General features: G+C 45.2%; 1 protein-coding gene across 1 annotated transcript; it reads left to right on the top strand.

Annotated features, from left to right (window-relative positions):
• The first annotated feature begins 1,914 nt into the window (after positions 1 to 1,914).
• On the top strand, positions 1,915 to 8,229 carry LOC134295697 (uncharacterized). Its single transcript, XM_062969069.1, has 3 exons — positions 1,915 to 2,106; positions 3,963 to 4,163; positions 7,778 to 8,229. The coding sequence occupies exons 1-3, from the start codon at positions 1,938 to 1,940 to the stop codon at positions 8,035 to 8,037; spliced, it is 630 nt and encodes a 209-aa protein (XP_062825139.1). The 5' UTR covers positions 1,915 to 1,937; the 3' UTR covers positions 8,038 to 8,229.
• Positions 8,230 to 17,298: the final 9,069 nt, after the last annotated feature.

Below are 17,298 nucleotides of genomic sequence, written 5' to 3'. Positions count from 1 at the left end.
TGGTTTCCTCCTTTCTGCTGAAGTTGTCCACATGCTTGTGGATTTCAATGGCTTCTCTGTGTAGTCTGACATGATAGTTGTTGGAGTGGTCAAGCATTTCTGTGTTCTCAAATAATATCCTGTGTCCAGGCTGGTTCATCAAATGCTCTGCTAGGGCTGACATTTCTGGTTGGATTAGTCTGCAGTGCCTTTCATGTTCCTTGATTCGTGTTTGGGCAATGCTGCGTTTGGTGGTCCCTTTGTAAACTTGTCCACAGCTGCATGGTATCCGGTAGACTCCTGCAGAGGAGAGAGGATCCCTCTTGTCCTTCTCTCTTCAACAGAAAGGAGGAAACCATGAAAATGAACAAAATCTGGCTACCAGTATTTAAAAAAACTCTAAAATCAAAACAGTAGATGGGAAGCAACACTCTGAGGGCAGAGGAGCCCCAAGGACGGCTAATGACTCTGAACAAAGGATGCCCCCAGGCAAGAGACAAAACCTTTCCAATGCTAATTAGGGTGATAAACTGAAACATTAATGCTGGCTTCCAACTGACAAAGGACTCTTGCCACACCCTGGACTCTCCGCAGATATATATTTACCTTCCTTGCCTAGTTTATCCATGCCTCACAGCCTCTGAGGATGCCTGCCATAGATGTGGGCGAAACGTCAGGAGAGAATACTTCTGGAACATGGCCACACAGCACGAAAGACATACAACAACCCTGTGATCCCGGCCATGAAAGCCTTCGACAACACAGAGTCTCCTTCCCTGGTGGTTTATAAGCAGAGGCTGGATGACCATCTGTCAGGAGGGCTTTGATTGTGTCTTCCTCCCTGGCAGAAAGGGGTTGGATTGGATAGCCCTTGGGGTCTCCTCCAATCCCAGGGTTCTATTACTTGTCCTCCTTTCCAGAGTGTGAGCCAATCCAAAAGCCCTGCAACCGGGGAATTTCTCAAAGCCATGGCGGGGCCCGCTGAAGCTTTCGCCCACCTGCAAGCATCCTATGAGAAAGAAGTGGCCTGTCTCAAGGCTGAGAATCAGCAGCTGCAGCAGAAGGTCCAGGAGCAAGCCCAGGTGCCCCAGGAGTCAGAAGTGGCCCGTCAGAAGGCTGAGAATCAGCGGCTGCAGCAGAAGGTCCAGGAGCAAGCCCAGATGCCCCATGACTCAGAAGTGGCCCGTCAGAAGGCTGAGAATCAGCAGCTGCAGCAGAAGGTCCAGGAGCAAGCCCAGATGCCCCATGACTCAGAAGTGGCCCGTCAGAAGGCTGAGAATCAGCGGCTGCAGCAGAAGGTCCAGGAGCAAGCCCAGATGCCCCATGACTCAGAAGTGGCCCGTCAGAAGGCTGAGAATCAGCGGCTGCAGCAGAAGGTCCAGGAGCAAGCCCAGATGCCCCATGACTCAGAAGTGGCCCGTCAGAAGGCTGAGAATCAGCGGCTGCAGCAGAAGGTCCAGGAGCAAGCCCAGATGCCCCATGACTCAGAAGTGGCCCGTCAGAAGGCTGAGAATCAGCAGCTGCAGCAGGAGATCCAGGAGCAAGCCCAGATGCCCCATGACTCAGAAATGGCCCGTCAGAAGACTAAGAATCAGCGGCTGCAGCAGAAGGTTCAGGAGCAAGCCCAGGTGCCCCAGGAGTCAGAAGTGGCCCGTCAGAAGGCTGAGAATCAGCGGCTGCAGCAGAAGGTTCAGGAGCAAGCCCAGGTGCCCCAGGAGTCAGAAATGGCCCGTCTCAAGGCTGAGAATCAGCAGCTGCAGCAGGAGATCCAGGAGCAAGCCCAGACGCCCCATGACTCAGTAATGGCCCGTCAGAAGACTAAGAATCAGCAGCTGCAGCAGAAGGTCCAGGAGCAAGCCCAGGTGCCCCAGGAGTCAGAAATGGCCCGTCAGAAGGTTGAGATTCAGGGGCTGCAGCAGAAGGTCCAGGAGCAAGCTCAGGTGCCCCAGGAGTCAGAAATGGCCCATCTCAGGGCTGAGATTCAGCGGCTGCAGCAGAAGGTCCAGCAGCTAGCCCAGGCGTCCCAGGAGATGGCCTGGCTCAGGGCTCAGAATCAACAGCTTCAGCAAGAACTTCAAGAGGCCAAGAGAAACCAGTGGAACCAATTTTTGCCAAAGTTTAAAACAGGTGGGTGAAATGTCACCAGGGCAGTTGAAGGGGAGAGATGGGAGGAGGCCGGACCTAGTTCTAGGCATGAATCCAAAGTGCAGTGCTGGGGCGGTTTGGTTGTGCCGCATTACAAGTCACACCTGCATAGCTCCTCCGGGGTAAGTTTGCATGATATAATCACCTCAAAGGCTGCCTCTGTCAGGAGAGCTTTGAATGCCATTTCCTGCTTCTTGGGAGGAGGTTGGACTGGATGGCCCATGAGGTCTCTTCCAGCTCTACTGTTCTGTGATTCTATCAACACTGCAGAATGAAGGCAGTTTGATACCACTTAAACTGCTGTGGCTCCATGTGATGGGATCCTGGTAGTCATCATCTTGCACAGTCCTTGTCCTTTTTTGCTCAATGCACTGGTGCCTCACCAAACTATAGTAGTTGTTGTTGTTTTTGTTGTTACTATTAGGTATTGTGGGCCCCTGGTGACACAGTTTGTTAAAGCGCTGAGCTGCTGAACTTGCGGACCAAAAGGTCCCAGGTTCAAATCCCGGGAGCGGAGTGAGTGCCCGCTGTTAGCTCCAGCTTCTGCCAACCTAGCAGTTCGAAAACATGCCAACATGAGTAGATCAATAGGTACCACTCCGGCGGGAAGGTAACATTGGTGCTCCATGAAGTCATGATGGTGGCCACATGACCTTGGAGGTGTCTACGGACAACGCCGGCTCTTTGGCTTAGAAATGGAGATCAGCACCAACCCCCAGAGTCAGACACGACTGGACTTAACGTCAGGGGAAAACCTTTACCTTACCTATTAGGTATGGACAAGCTGAGAGCAGGTTTTTTTCTGGCAGCCCTGGAGACTCAGAGCCATGTGTTCAAATTACAGACAAAGAGGTTCCATCTGAAGATTGGGAAGGACTCCCCAGCCCTAAAAACAGTTGTTCAACTGTAGAACTCTCTGTCTCAGAGTCCAGCAGAAGTTCCTTCTTTGGAGGCTTTTAAACAGGCTGGATGGCCATCTGTCAGGGGTGTTTTGATTGTGCTTCTCCTGTCTGGCAGAAGGGTTGGACTGGATGGTCCCCGGGGTCTCTCCCAGCTCCATGATTCTACCCCCCCCCCTTTTCCTTCCAAATTATGAGACTCAAAGCAGTTACAACTCCTCCCCTGGTTCCATACCTTGGAGCCATGACAATTAAATGGTGTCAAGCCACATTCATTCTACAGTGTAAATGCACCCATTGTCCGCTGTGTAATAGGCTGGACTTTAGGTCCATTGGTGGAGCCTCCGGTGGCCTAGGGAATAAAAGCCTTGCGACTTGAAGGTTGGGTTGCTGACCTGAAGGCTGCCAGGTTCGAATCCCACCCGGGGAGAGCGCGGATGAGCTCCCTCTATCAGCTCCAGCTCCATGCGGGGACATGAGAGAAGCCTCTCACAAGGATGGTAAAACATCAAAACATCCGGGTGTCCCCTGGGCAATGTCCTTGCAGACAGCCAATTATCTCACTCCAGAAGCAACTCCGGTTGCTCCTGACATGAAAAAAAAGTCCATTGGTGATCAGGAAGTGGTGAGATCTTATTGCAATCAAGTCAGCTTTGAGGAGGCCTGTCAGACCCCCTTCCTTTTGCCCCACGTGGGAACCACGGACACTGCCAGACCCCTTGGATGTATTTCCAGACTCATCCTGCTTGTGATCTGTCTTGGAGTGATGTGTGTGCAGCTGAGGGTCCAGGGGTCAGAGTCATGCGCAGCTGGCAAAACCCACTGAGGGTCTTGTGTGAGACATTCTTTCTCAAGACTCCGAGGAAGGCAATGTCTCCAAAGTGCAGGATAGACTCACCTCAAAAGAGCTTTTTCCCCTCTTCTCTTCCCCTTCCTCAGATTTCCATATCCAGGTCCATGCCACTGGCAAGACTGGTGGCTGTGAAAAGGAGTTCTTAAAGAAGGTCTCTGAAGGTCTCTCCAAGATCCACCTTAAGCCGGAGAGGTATCAAGAGGGCTCCGGCCACTTTCTGCTGGTCTTCTGCCCTGTGGCCTCCCGAATGGGCACCGACATGGAAAACGCTCTTGAGGGTCTCCAAGGTCAGTCCCAGCATGCCATGGCTAACCAAGCATCTCCTTTTTGCAAAGCCCTTCCACACCAAGGCAGCCCTTTTGCATTTCCTCCTTGGAATGAATAGCTGGGTGCCTTTCAGCTGCAGCCTTGGCACCAGGAGGGCATCAGGGGAAGAATGAGAAGCAGACTTTGGGTATTTGGTTGCAGCAAGCAAGGCGACAAGGCTGGAGCTGGGAAAGAATGGGATTCTGCTCTGGCCAATCTCACTGCTTTTGAAAGAATACAGTAAAAGTATGAGGGCCAGACTTCTCTCGCTTCCTGTTCTTAACTAGGAGTCGTTTGTAAATCAGATGGTTGTAACTCTATTATCTAGATCAGGGGTCCCCAAACTAAGGCCCGGGGGCCGGATGCGGCCCTCCAAGGTCATTGACCTGGCCCCCGCTCTCAGTTTTAGACTTAGGCTCGCCCAAAGTCTGAAGTGACTTGAAGGCACACAACAACAACAATCCTAATTAACTTGACTCTCTCATTGGCCAAAAGCAGGCTCACACTTCCCATGCAAATCCTGATAGGTTTCTGTTGGTTAAAATTGTTTTTATTTTTAAATATTGTATTGTTCTTTCATTTACTAATATTGTGCTATGGTAATAATATATTGTGTATACATATAATATTGATAATATTATAATGTAATACAATACCATATTTATTTATTTATTTATTTATTACAGTATTTCTATCCTGCCCTTCTCACCCAATAGGGGACTCAGGGCGGCTAATAATAATAATTATCATATAATAATATTAATTATATATTATACTAGCTGTGCCCGGCCACGCGTTGCTGTGGCTTATGGGAATGCTTTGTTGGCCAGGTGGAATAGCAATGAATAGCCTTGCAGCTTCAAAGCCTGGCCATTTTCTTCTTATGGGAATCCTTGTTTGATGAGCTGGAATACAAAGGAATAGACTTGCTGCTTGGCAGGCTGGATTATATGGCAGTGTGGAGTCAAGATAATCCAGTTCAAAGCAGATAATATAAGATTCTAAATGGGTTATATAGCTGTGTGGAAAGGCCTTGAGTCTACACTGCCATATAATCCAGTGCAAATTAGATAATCTGTGGAAGAAGCCTAAGTGAGGCCTAACTGTGCCTGTCCCCTGGGCTGAGTGGGTTGCTAGGAGACCAAGTGGGCAGAGATTAGCCCTCTAAACTGGCAGCAACTGGATAAAAACAATTATTGCTCTCTCTCTAATTAGGACTTTATTTTTCTTTTCTTTTTGTTGTATCAACCTAGTGGCATGGATGATGGGTTGTGTTGTCAAATTTCGAGGTTGGGGGGCCTGTAGTTTTGTTGTTTTGTGGGTCGCCGTGATACCATCACTCATTTATATATATAGATATTACATGTAATATTACTAATAATATTATAGTATATTGGTATAGTACAATATCTATATATATAAAATGGTAATGGAATCCCGGCACCGAGCAAATTAACAAAACTACACATCCCACAACCTCAAAATTTGCCAGCACAACCCCTCATCCCTGCCTCTGGGTTCATACAACTAAAATAAACAACAGGAACCACCACGGGGCCTAAAAACAAAAACGCTCCATGTGCGCCTCCGCCACAACGAACCCCAGGCACGGAGAGAACCACCCCCACCCCTCCCCTCAACAGGCGCTCCCGCGTGCTCCCCTCTTCCTGCTCCGAGGCACCGTGACCAAGAAAAACTTCACCCAGCGGCCCTCAACATGGCACCAGGGAGGAGGGACCAGCAAGGCCTACACAGAGCCCCGCACCGGCGCCCTCCCCCTGGCGAGGCCTGGCCGGGACTGGGGCCGGGGGACGTGGCCAGGAGAGGGCCGGGAGGCCAGGCCTCCTCCCTGGCCACCCTCCTCCGGGACGACCTCCTCCTCATGGTCATCAGGGAAGGGAGCGAGGTGGGAGGGAGGGAGGGGCCTTGCCCACGTCGCCCCCTCAAACAGGCACACCAAGGCCACAGAGGGGCGGGGGCCAGAAGGGAAGCAGGAAGAGTTCTCCCTCAATTACTTTCAGTTTCTCCTCTACACCTCAATTCCAATACAGTAAAGTCTCACTTATCCAACATTCTGGATTATCCAACACAATTTGGTAGTCAATGTTTTAAGTATATCGTGATATTTTGGTGCTACATTTGTAAATACAGTAATTACTACATAGCATTACTGCCTATTGAACTACTTTTTCTGTCAAATTTGTTGTATTGCATGATGTTTTGGTGCTTAATTTGTAAAATCCTAACCTCATTTAATGTTTAATAGGCTTTTCCTTAATCCCTCCTTATTGTCCAACATATTTGCTTATCCAACATTCTGCAGGCCCGTTTATGTTGGATAAGTGAGACTCTACTGTAAAAACAATCACAACCACAACAATAATCATCAACAGCTTCACAGGCAAGAACCACCCAGACACTGAAGCTGCAAGGCCATTCAGTGCTAATCAAGCTCGCCAATGGCAACATTCACACTTGGCCTCCAAACAGACAATACAGTAGAGTCTCACTTAACCAAGCTTCACTTATCCAAGCCAGTCTGCCATTTAGTAGTCAATGTTTTCGAATTAAATGTTGCTATGTTTGCGTGCTACATTCGTAAGAACAGTAATTAATACATAACATTACTTCATATCATATGTAATAATTACTATGGTCTAATAAGAAAACCGAACAATGGAATCTCTAAAATCAGGACACAAAATACAAAACAACACTCAAAAGACAGGGACATTCCAAACACGGGAATTCCACACAGGAAACAATCAGGCCCAGCTAACACCTCCCAACAAAGGATTCCCTCAACCAGAAAACAGCCAGGCCTCGAATCTCCAGGGCCATTCAATACATTCAAAACGTAACTAATTGCAATATTCATACTTCCTGCACTCAGACTATTCATTGCTATTCGACCTGCCCAACCAACAATTCCACAAGGTAGAAAGCGGCCAGGCTTCAAAGCACCAACACTATTCACTCCTCTTCAACCTCTCAAACCAATATTTCCCCTACATAAAAAACCCTCACATTTGGAAGCCATCACACCACTCCGTCCCATTCAACCAGCCAAAGCAAGGAGGCCCATATATAGAAAGCACCCAGGCTTGGAAGCAGCGAGGCGATTCAATGGAATTCTAAATGGCCACAGCAACGCGTGGCAGCGCACAGCTAGTAGTAATATATAATGCTGATATTGTGCTCTGCTAATAATATAATATAATAATAATAATATAATATATTGTATGCACATAAAACTTGTAAGCCGCTCTGAGTCCCCTTCGGGGTGAGAGAGGGTGGGGTATAAATGTAGTAAAAAACAAATAAATAAATGTTGTTGGGTGTTTCTTGCAAAACTGTACAAATAAGGCAGTGTGCATAGGAATTTGTTCGGGTTTTTTTTTTTCAAATGATAATTTGGCCCCTCAACATCTGAGAGACCATTAACCGGCCCACCATTTAAAAAGTTTGAGACCCCTGATCTAGATTATCTAGATCCATTTCAAGGCCTGACTATGGAACGGAGATAGCAAATCTGCCACTAAAGAAGGCACAACCCAAGCGTTCCCCACAGCTTCTATTGTTTGTGTGCTTCCAGGTGAGCCGAAGGCTGTCTTGGTGGTGATGCATCACATATCAAAGGAATGCAACCTCTTTGTAGACACCAAGGTGAAGGCACATCACCCAGCCGTGGTGTGCACCGTCCACGTTCGCTTCACCATCCAAGAAGGCTTCTACGCCTGCCCGATGAATGAGGAGGCCGTGGCCAATGTGGCCGAAGTCCTCGAAGAACACATCAAAGCGGGGAAGCGGGACCTCGCAATCTCTGGCGCTCCGTCCAAGTCTCAGAATCTGTAGTGCTTTCAGGATGCTGCGAGTTGCCAGGCATCTCATTATTGGGAGGAAAAGGGCAAAAAGGATAAGGACATTGGTGATACTACACTAAATGATACTACAATTATTATTTTACGTTGGTCTCTCTGTACCCACAGATTCAGCCATCTATGGCTTGGAATATTTCCAATAAAAAGGAAACATTATTTATTATTATTTATTTATTTCCATCATTTCTATCCCGCCCTTCTCACCTGAGGGGACTCAGGGCAGCTTACAACAACCGGCAAAATTCAATGCCAAACAAAATCAGTAAAAAACAACAACACATTTAAAACCATTAACAATAATCCATAAAATACATTATTCAAGCTTAAAAGCATATCCATCATTGGTTGAGATCTACTGCTCTTTGGTTGTTGGTGAACTACAACTTCTATCACTATTAGTCAAACCCCACCAGTTTTCATAGTTAGTCATGGTGGGTCTGTGTGCCACGTTTAGTCCAGATCCATCACCGATTATGTTCACATTGCTCTCTGGATATGGTGAACTATAACTCCCAGCATCCAAGGTTAATTCACACACACCCCAAACCCCTCTAGTATTCAAAGTTGGTTATGATGGGTCTATGTGCCACATTTAGTCCAGATCCATCACCGATTATGTTCACATTGCTCTCTGGATATGGTGAACTATAACTCCCAGCATCCAAGGTTAATTCACACACACCCCAAACCCCTCTAGTATTCAAAGTTGGTTATGATGGGTCTATGTGCCACATTTAGTCCAGATCCATCACCGATTATGTTCACATTGCTCTCTGGATATGGTGAACTATAACTCCCAGCATCCAAGGTCAATTCACATACACCCCAAACCCCTCCAGGATTCAAAGTTGGTTATGATGGGTATGTGTGCCATGTTTGGTCCAGATCCAGCATCATTTCAGTTCAAAGTGCTCTTTGAATATAGGTAAACTATAACTCCCAGCGGCCAAGTTCAGTTCCCTCCAAACCCCACCAGTACTCAAAATTGGTCATGGGAGGGAATCTGTGTAACTGATAACATAGGGAAGAGTTCACACCCCTGTGATGTTTCCTCTGCTGCCTGTTCCCGTGTTCAGAAGATTTCACCTCACTTTCTGTCCCTGTGAGAATTGGATTTTGGAAAATATGGCTTGTTGTAGAAACAAGGATCAGTGAGAAAGCTTGAGTGGAGGCACCTTTTCCTCGTGAGAACTCTCTCAGGAGTGGATTTCCCTTCCTAGGGGTAGATTTCCCTCACTTCCTGTTGTCTCACCCCCTGTTCTTAACTATGAGTGGTTTGTAAGTTGGATGTTTGTAACTCAGGGGCTGCCTGTATACTGTAGTATTGGGGTTGTTGTATATTTTCCGGGCTGTATGGCCATGTTCTAGAAGTATTCTCCCCTGACATTTTGCCCACATCTATGGCAGGCATCCTCAGAGGTTGTGAGGTATAGAGAAACTCAGCAAGGAAGGTTTATATATATCTGTGGGAAGTCCAGGGTGTTCCATATAGTCTGAAATTTGCTACTACTAGGCTGAGAAGGCTCCCCATGGCCACTCCATCTTTCTGTTCATAGAATCCATTGTCCCACTGAAAGTAGCTAGTGGTGAGACAGTGGTGAAACAGGGCTGTGATGTCTTCTGGGAAGTTTTGTTTGATTAGTGTGAGGGTGTCAGTTACCGGGACCTTAGTAAATAGGGACACCACATCGAAGCTGATTAGGATGTCCTTGGTGCTTGGCTTGAGGTTGCTGATCTTTTCTATGAAGTGTGTTGAGTCCTTGATATAGTGCACAGTGAGCCCAATGTGGGTTTGTAGTATTAAGACTTCAGTCTTGGTAACTGCTACAGACATGCCGAGTCTTAAACAGCTGTTAATCTGGTCGTGGGTATCCTATCCACAACTTGCATCAAGTTACCACATTGAATTTTCCTGGCAATTGGTCTTCAGAATTATCATTTGTAACATTTAATTTTGGTAAAGCTCAAAAACGTTTTCAAGCAAATAGAAGAAACAGTTGAGCATCACTAATATATTTGCCTCACTTTTCATCCCTATAGTCAGAGAAGCATCTTAGGGCCCGTCCACACAGTCCCTTTATCCCAGGAGCTCCCGCAGTATGAATTTTGATTTACAGATGTTATGTTTAATAATAATAATAATAATAATAATAATAATAATAATAATAATAATAATCTTTATTTATACCCCGCCACCATCTCCCCAACGGGGACTCGGGGCGGCTTACATGGGGCCATGCCCAAGACAATACAATATAACAAAATATAAAAACAACATATCATAATACAATTAAACAATATAAAAAATAACAATGTACAGTACAGAACAAAATCAAAAAGCAACATAACATAACAAGGGCGGGCCGCATGAACACTAAGTTAAAACTGGGGTAAGAAGGAATAAGAATAAAACCATGGGGAACAGGGACATGAGATAGTGAAACAGTCTAGAGGATAGATGTTGGGGGGAGTAACAAAGGAGGTGTATGACAGTTACTCTCCGAAAGCACACCGGAAGAGCCATGTTTAATTGTGTGTTTATGTTTTAAAAGGGTAAGTATTATAGTTATTGCATGAAGGGAGTAGCCATCTCAGCACTCAGAGGCTGGTTGCCATGGAGAAGTAGGTGGAGCCAACTGCCGTTTAGCAGAAGAGAGCAGAGTTTGAAAAATAAACTCAGTCTGTGATCAGGGGAATCACAGGGAAGTTCAAAACTCAGTCTGTGATCTGAGAGTCACAGGGAAGAGACTGGTTTCAGGTTAGGGAAACCAGGGTAGTTCAGATCTCTAGTAGTGCCAGTTTAGGCAAGCCAAGTGACTTACTTGGGTTTATTGGTAGAGTCTGAGTGGTAAGGGAAAGCAATCTCAGATCCAAAGTGAGCAGTTGATAGCATCGGTTGTAAGAGAAGAAAAAAGTTTAAACGGTTCAAGGGAAGAAGAAATTCCTTTGAGAGGGAATCTATCATATGTTATTATTGTAACCATTGAAGAAAGTGTACCTCTAAGTGAGAAGCATCATTGAAACCACTACGCTCTGTACCTGAATAAAATTGTTCTTCCAACATCCAAGTCTCTACTACATATATTATAAGCCAAGTTATGCTACCCTTTAAAGAAAAGTAAACGTCTCCCTGTGTCTTTGGTGGTTGCATCACCCCAAATTGGTGGCAGACGTTACAAATTCTTTACAGTGTCCAAATGCTGTTCCCTACAAACCCAGAAGCAATCGCTACAAAAGGCAAAAAAGCATGATTTCCAGGTACAGGAACATCCCGGTTTTGAGCTGAATATCCAGATCTTCGCCTGTCTGTATGTCCCTGCAATCAGAAATCACTGGATTTTTTTATCTGGGTTTGAGATGTTTGTTCCTGATGGGTCAGTTCCTAAAAAAAAGTGACACTTGAGCAGAAGGCAAAAACTTTGTCCTGGGAAGAGGAACTTTGTCCTTCACCTGTTTAATGAATTTTGTGGCAGAAAATGAAGTTCCTGGGGTGCAACAAGTACACATTAAGTAGTACATAATGAAACAGGAACAGACACTTTCAAACAAGGAACAGAATGTCATCATTACTGTAATTAGTCAGACCTTGTTGAATGGCTATCTGTGCAGACAGGTTTAGTGGTGTACTTATGCAACAGGATGATGTTGCCAGGTTATACATGTTGGTTTCTCGATGGGTGTATGCTGACAACATGGGTACAGTTGAGTCAATGGCAAAAACTTACTACTGGCTGTTGGGACATGGATGTGCAGGAGAGGAATGTAAAGACTGAGAGCCAAGGTCATGCAGGAGGCTAACAGAAAAAGCACCCTAATGTTGGATGCCACAAGTACACAACCAAATCTGTCTGGACAGATGGCCAGGCAGCCAGGCTCTAAAAAGTGTCAATAATGACAAAGTTCTGTTCCTGGCTTGAAAGTGTGTGTTCCTGTTGCGGAGTTGTTTGTTCTGCTCCACAGTCACACAAGGTGGAGGATTCCTCCAGGTAGTGCCACCTTGCCAAGTTGTCTTTAGATCTGCCCACTCCGCTCCTGAGTCTGTTCAGGGACTTCCAAGTTGCCCATTCCTGGTTTGCCCCGGGAGGAAGGAAGACCCTCATGGGGGGCCATCCAGTTAGAATTGCCAGGTTTAGCTCCCCAGAGGGACACCCGTGCTGTTGCTGGAGGAACATCAAGAGGAGTGGTGGTTCTCATGAAGCCCTTCCTTGATTTGAGTCTGGTGGGAGGAGGCTGATAGCCATGCAGTGGGTGGCTTTCACAATGTTCGACCTTCTTTCTCTCACCGTTAGCAGCAACTTCCCGTCGCACGTCAGGAGGGGCAATGCCAGCTAACTTGTAGAGTTTATCAACAGGTGTAGATTTAAGGCATCCTGTGATTATTCTGCATGTTTCTTTCAGTGCTATGTCCACCTGCTTTGCATGGGCAGACTTGTGCCAAACAGGACAGGCGTACTCAGCAGTTGAGGAAGACAAGGCCAGGGCTGATGTTCTTATTACTTGTGGGTCTGCACCCCATGCACTTCCAGTCAGTTTCCTCAGGATGTTGTTGCGTACAGCTACTTTGTGCTTGGTGTTCATGCCGTGTTTCCTATATGTTAGTGTTCGATCTAAAGTGACACCAAGATATTTAGGATGGAAACAGTGTTCGAGCTCTTGGCCTTCCCAAGTAACTTTCAGTTTCCTGTTGGCTTCATAGTTACGTAGGTGGAAAGCACACACTTGTGTCTTGGAAGGGTTGGGCTTCAGGTGGTTCTCTTTGTAGTAGCTGGAGAGATCTTTCAAGGCATTAGTGAGTTACTTTTCAACTGTTTCAAAATCTTTTGCTTGTGTTGTAAGGCCAAGGTCATCAGCATATATAAAGCTCTTTGTGAGTGGTGGTTGTGTCTGATCATTCATGAAGATGTTAAACAAGGTCGGTGCAAGAACGCTGCCTTGGGGTAAACCATTCTTTTGCCTCCTCCATCTGCTTTTCCGGCCCTGAAACTCCACATAGAAGCTGCGGTTTTCCAGGAGGGTCTGGACAGTTTTTGTAAAGTCAAAGTCCCGGGTGATATGGTAGACTTTATGCAGCATTTTTCTATGTTGCACCGTGTCATAGGCTGCTGTAAGGTCCACAAAGACTGTTCCCGTGATGCAGCCTTTCTCATAGCCTTCCTCGATATGCTCAGTCAGATGAAGAATTTGACCTGTACAGTTTTTCCCTGGTCTGAAACCTGCTTGTTGTGCAATAAGCTTGGGTTCGATAACAGGTCCTAGTCGATTTAATAGCATCCTCTCATAGACTTTATATAGATGACATAAGAGGGAGATTGGTCGGTAGTTCCTGGCATTGGAGGCATCTTTACCAGGTTTTAAAATGGCAATGACCTTAGTTTTCCTCCATGTTCTGGGAATCTGTTTGTGTGCCAAGCATTGATTGTAGAATTTCAAAAGCCAGTTTTCAGCTTTGGGCCCCAAGTGTTTGATTTGCTCCATCATCAGGTCATCTAGGCCAGGTGCTTTACCAGTCTTGCATCGCTTGATGGCTTCTCTGAGTTCTTTCAGGTTTAGAGGAGAAGACAACTGGTGGGTTTCAAGTTCTGGCACCCTGTTGATTTTCATCTTTATTCTACTGTGGTTGGTTTTCCCATTCTGAATTAGCTGGTGAGCTATCTGGTCTGGTGTCACGTTTGCATGTCCATGGTTGACCAGAGGGTCACTATCCAGGCGTCTCAGCAATTGCCAGGCTTTTCGGCTACTCTTGGACATGTCAAGGTTCTCAAGCAGCTCTATCCAACGGTCTTTCTTAGCATTAGCTAAGGCTGTAGACAGTTTTTGGCCTGCTGCTATAGTCCCATCACTGTATGGATTCTCTTGAAATAGTCTGAGATATTCCTGTAGCTGATTTCGCGATTCTTCGTTTAGGCCTGGTAGGTAGCTTGTGCGACAGCCTCTAGGGATTGAGAGCCTTGAGGATCTTTTCACAGCTTCTACAAACAGGTCATAATTTTCTATAGAAGGTTCTATATCAGAAATAGCAGCTTCCAAGGTCTCTGTAAACTTTGTCCAGTTAGCTTTATTGAAGTTATATCTTCTGCGGAATGGGACACTTTTTGGTCTTACAGCTGCATATGCTACGCAGCATATTGGTCTGTGTTGTGTGTTAGGTATCGGGTTTAATACCCTTTTGATGCATTGGTGGCTTATGCTTTCCTTTACAAAAATCAGGTCAGGGTTATAACCACGCTTCCATTGGCCGCTATTGAAAGATGGTGGTAATTTACTATCATGGAGGAGACTCATTCTGCTATTGTCAGCCCACGTTAGAACTGCTTCGCCATTTCTATCATCTTCGTCATAGCCCCAGACAGAGGTATGGCTATTCAAATCTCCCACAACAAAATGGGCTTCATGATTGTGACAATTGCCTGGGGGCGTAAAATAGAAATCAGCCCCAGGTGGTTTGTACAGTGACGATACGATGCAACTATCAAGTTCCACAGATAAGATTTCAATGTTGTTCACTTCAGTGAGGGAAGTTGCAGAGATTGCTACACCAGATCGTACAAAAATGGCACTGCCATATTGTCTGTGAGGTCGTTCCACTGCCAGTTGCATTCCAAGAATTTTTGGTCTTCTCATTGTGATGTCTCTGTGTGTTTCCTGTATGCATAGGACGTCACACGAAATGTCATCAGACATTTTGGCTAATAGTTCTTCCTTAGCAAGTGACAAACCTTCTATATTAATGTTATGTTTAATTGTGTGGTTATGTTTTAAAATGGTAAGTATTATTGTTAATGCATGAAGGGAATAGCCACTTCAGCACTCAGAGGCTGGTTGTCATGGAGAAGTAAGCCAACTGTGTTTAGCTTAAGAGAGAGCAGATTTTGGAGGGAAACTCAGTCTCTGGTCAGCGAACCACAGGGAAGGTTGGTTTTTGTAGTATGTGCCTGAGAAGGTGCAGTTAAGACTGATTCTCAGTTGAGAGGATCGGGGGGCTCAAATGTTTGATTTTGAGTCAATTCTAAAATAAGTTTGGTGACTTGTTTTAGGTAGTATGTGCCCTGATAAGATACAGGGAAGTCTGATTCTCAGTTGAGAGGATCAGGGGGGCTCAAATGTTGGATTTTGAGTCAATTCTAAAATAAGTTTGGTGACCTATTTTAAGGTAGTCTGTCTCCTGACTAGTAACAGATATTCTGTGATTGGAATTCACAGGGTGACTGCAGTTTTAGGCAGTGGAGAAAGAACTGATGTTTTAAGAAGTTTGGAACACCTCAATATAGCTTTGCAACTGTTCAGTAACATGCCTCAAACAAGAAGAAAGGTTATTGTAACCATTAAGCTTGTGCCTCAATAAACATGTTATTGTTCTCTCAAACATCTCAGTCTCTGTCATATATACACACATCAAGAATAAACAAGAAGAAGAAAGAAAAACAAAATTTAAAAGTTTCCTCTCTAAGTAGCCAGTGGCTAAATCTTCCAATAGTGGTGGCAAGAGTTGATAATCCCCTTAACATTTGGTGGCAGCATTATAAAAACCTCTATAATTTGGTGGCAGCGTTTTAAAATAAACATCTTTAATAACTGGTGGCAGCGGATTTAAAATATATAATAATTAATTAATAAAAACAACCTCCATCTCCACATCTCTGCAATTGGTGTCCGAGGTGGGATTTTTAAAAAGATTTATCCCCACTTCTTTACAGAGGTGAACTATAACTCCCACTATCCGAGGTCAGTTGCCCCATAAACCCTCCAGTATTTTCTGTTGGTCTTGGGAAGTCTCAGTTTTGGTCCAGTTAGTGGAGAAATACATGTTTAAATGGTTGATTGATAGAATGAGCTTTAAAAAGGTTCCAAGATCCCCGTTTGCTCCCATTGATAAAAAATAGCAACATGTAACATGCGCTCATCATATATCAGAGGCCAAAATGGCAAGACTGAAAAAAGAACTGTACTTAACAAACTTGTGCAAATCATCACACAGGTTCAAAACTTTGTTGGATTGATCAAATCCATATAGAAAAAAACCCCAGTAAAATAAGGAGTAAATAGGGGACAAAAAGAGAAAACTACCATGTGGCTGGTTAGAGCATCATGCACAGATACAGACTAAGACCAGAACTGACTGAGAAGAAAAGAAACAACAACTTTTACTCTCCTTCTTCAAAGGGAATTGAAGTATGTATCTCGGTCATGAGGGCGTGCAAATGGAAATTGGGGGTCAGAAAACAGACTGAAACAGACATGTGAGATTGATAAATCTCCAACACGCAGCCCTTTAGCAGCCATAGCTCAGTGCAGTGGAATCATGGAAGATGTAGTTTGGTGCGGCACCAATCCTCTGTGGTAGAGAGAGCAAGAAGCCTTGTAAAACTACAACTCCCAGGATTTCATTGCATGGAGCCATGGCAGTTAAAGTGACACCCAACTGCATTCATTCTGTACTATAGATGTACCCTGTTTCCCTGAAAATAAGACATCTCCTGAAAATAAGACCTAGTAGAGGTTTTGCTGAATTGCTAAATATAAGGCCTCCCCCGAAAGTAAGACCTAGCAAAGTTTTTGTTTGGAACCATGCCCGCCAAACAGAACACCAGAGCATGTAAGATCGGTAAATGTACCTACCATAGTGTTGTACATGGAAATAATGGTTGTAACAAGAAATTCTTGATAGGATTCACAGTTTGGTTATGCCGGTTTGTGATGACAACTACTGTACAGTATATAATAAATATTCTTTTTTTTTTGTTCAACAATAAATGTGAATTCTTCTTCGTGGAAAAATAAAACATCCCCTGAAAATAAGACCTAGCGCATCTTTGCTGCTGCTGCTCAGTCGCATAGTCAGGAGCAAAAATTAATATAAGACACTGTCTTATTTTCAGGGAAACAGGGTATGTACCGATTGAACTGGGAGCCCCGTTGGCGCAGTGTGTTAAACCACTGAACTGCTGAACTTGCTGACTGAAAGGTTGGTTAGAATCCGGGGAGTGGGGTGAGCTCCTGCTGTCAGCCCCAGCTTCTGCCAACCTAGCAGTTCGAAAACATGCAAATGTGGGTAGATCAATAGGTACCACTCTGATGGGAAGGTAACAGCACTCCATGCAGTCATGCTGGCCACATGACCTTGGAGGTGTCTACAGATAATGGTATCTCTTCAGCTTAGAAATGGAGATGAGCACCAACCCCCAGAACTGGACTTGACTAGACTTGATGTCGGGAAAAACCTTTACCTTTACCCCTT

Source organism: Anolis carolinensis, chromosome 1 (assembly GCF_035594765.1).
Source record: "Anolis carolinensis isolate JA03-04 chromosome 1, rAnoCar3.1.pri, whole genome shotgun sequence".
NCBI lineage: Eukaryota > Metazoa > Chordata > Lepidosauria > Squamata > Dactyloidae > Anolis > Anolis carolinensis.
The sequence above is the reverse complement of the archived record's forward strand: the minus strand, read 5'-3'. Positions and strand labels throughout refer to the sequence as shown.

Coding starts and splice junctions, on each gene's coding strand:
- LOC134295697 (XM_062969069.1), top strand. CDS start 1,938: ATGGCCCATCTCAGGGCTGAGATTCAGCGGCTGCAGCAGAAGGTCCAG. Junction 2,107..3,962: donor TTTGCCAAAGTTTAAAACAG/GTGGGTGAAATG, acceptor CCCCTTCCTCAG/ATTTCCATATCCAGGTCCAT. Junction 4,164..7,777: donor CGCTCTTGAGGGTCTCCAAG/GTCAGTCCCAGC, acceptor GTGTGCTTCCAG/GTGAGCCGAAGGCTGTCTTG.